This window comes from Suricata suricatta, chromosome 16, assembly GCF_006229205.1.
Source record: "Suricata suricatta isolate VVHF042 chromosome 16, meerkat_22Aug2017_6uvM2_HiC, whole genome shotgun sequence".
Classification (NCBI taxonomy): Eukaryota; Metazoa; Chordata; class Mammalia; order Carnivora; family Herpestidae; genus Suricata; species Suricata suricatta.
The window spans coordinates 3,569,191-3,570,582 of record NC_043715.1 but is presented as its reverse complement, the minus strand read 5'-3'; the positions used below and the strand labels follow the sequence as shown (position 1 = coordinate 3,570,582).

The following is a 1,392-nucleotide window of genomic DNA, read 5'->3' as shown; positions in this document are numbered from 1 at the left end:
GTTGCCCAGAGACCCTGGACCAGCACCCCCTGCCCCAAAGTCCCCTCCCCCATCCAGGACCCAGAGCCTGGCCCATCCCCCGGCCACGGTGCCTCCCCCCAAGAGAGCCTCCCCACGTCACTGCCCGCCCCAGGTCTGCATCGAGGGTCACGATGACCAAAGCGCCCATGTGTGTTCCGGGGAGTTCCACGAAGAACATTTCAAAACCCGCATGAGTCATTCCCCTTTGAAAGGTCTGCTTCTTCAAGAGATCTTGCAACATCCCCTCGGCGTCCCAACGAGGGACTCGGGGATTGTGTAAACAGAGCAAGGTCCTCCAAACGGAAACAAAGAACAGGCGTTTGGAGGCTCAGTGACCTACTGTGGGTTCGGGCCCTGCGTGGCCTGCACGCTTGTCCCGGGGCCGCCTCCGGGCCCTCCGGGCGGCCAGCTTTGCGCCTGGAGCGAGGTTCTTTATGTCTCGGGGAAAGTACAAACCTCGACACAAAGCCAAGCTGAGCTTTATTTTCTCCAGCCTCTCACTGAAACGCAGTGTTTGCTGCTGGCGAGTGTTCGGCCCAAATGGGAGCAGCCTCAGGGACTTCCAGAGGCAAATCTGGTGGCTGGTCGGGTCTGGGGACCATGTCTGCCCTCATTACCCTCACAAGACGGTGGTTTGAAGCCCCGCCCTGATTCTGTTCGGAATGCGTTCACAAGGGAGCAGAGCTATTACTCAAACGCAGATTCTATTCTTTACATGTTTATTCATTTTGAGAGAGAGTGTGAGTGGGGGAGGGGCAGAGGGAGGAGGGGGTGGGGGACCGAGGATCCGAAGCCTGTTTCCCCGCAGACAGCAGGGAGCCCCACGTGGGGGTCGAACTCACAAACCCTGAGATCATGACCCGAGCTGCAGTCATCCGACTGAGCCGCCCAGGCGCCCTGCAAATTCGTTTTAATACTTTGATAGTGATACCACTAATCACTGATTTCCTGTTAATCTTTTAACTTTCTGAGCTGCATTTGAAAGTCATTATCCTGAGAAGGACACTAGGCTGCCAGAGAGGTTCTTGGCGCAAAGTAGGTTGACAAGCCCTGCTCTAGAATGTTCTAAGGGCTTTCAAGCTGATGGGAAACAAGTCAGAAAATAGAAAGTTGAGGTCGAAATGAAACAAACAGGGGAGGAACCTTGCACTTTGAGAAACAATTGTGTTTGCGTTTACCCCCTGTTTTCTCTTCCAGCAAGTACAAGCCCTCCGGCTCCTTCATGGTGTCCAAAGTAAAAGGTAAGCGGGCCTGTCTTTTTTGACGGTCACGTCGTGCACAGGGGATCCTGGGTTTCCCTGGGGATCTCATTCTCCTTAGCTGTTGGCTTAACGTGAATCCTGCCTCTTAACACTGCGGACTCTCGGCATC

General features: G+C 54.7%; 1 protein-coding gene across 2 annotated transcripts in view; it reads left to right on the top strand.

The window, feature by feature from the left end:
* Window positions 1-1,392, top strand: part of CRISPLD2 (cysteine rich secretory protein LCCL domain containing 2) — a 57,997-nt gene that overhangs the window by 34,827 nt on the left and 21,778 nt on the right. For both annotated transcript variants that reach the window (XM_029925784.1, XM_029925783.1), the window contains one exon: window positions 1,219-1,262. In XM_029925784.1, coding sequence (XP_029781644.1) covers window positions 1,219-1,262 — 44 coding nt within the window. The remainder of the gene's footprint in view (window positions 1-1,218; window positions 1,263-1,392) is intronic.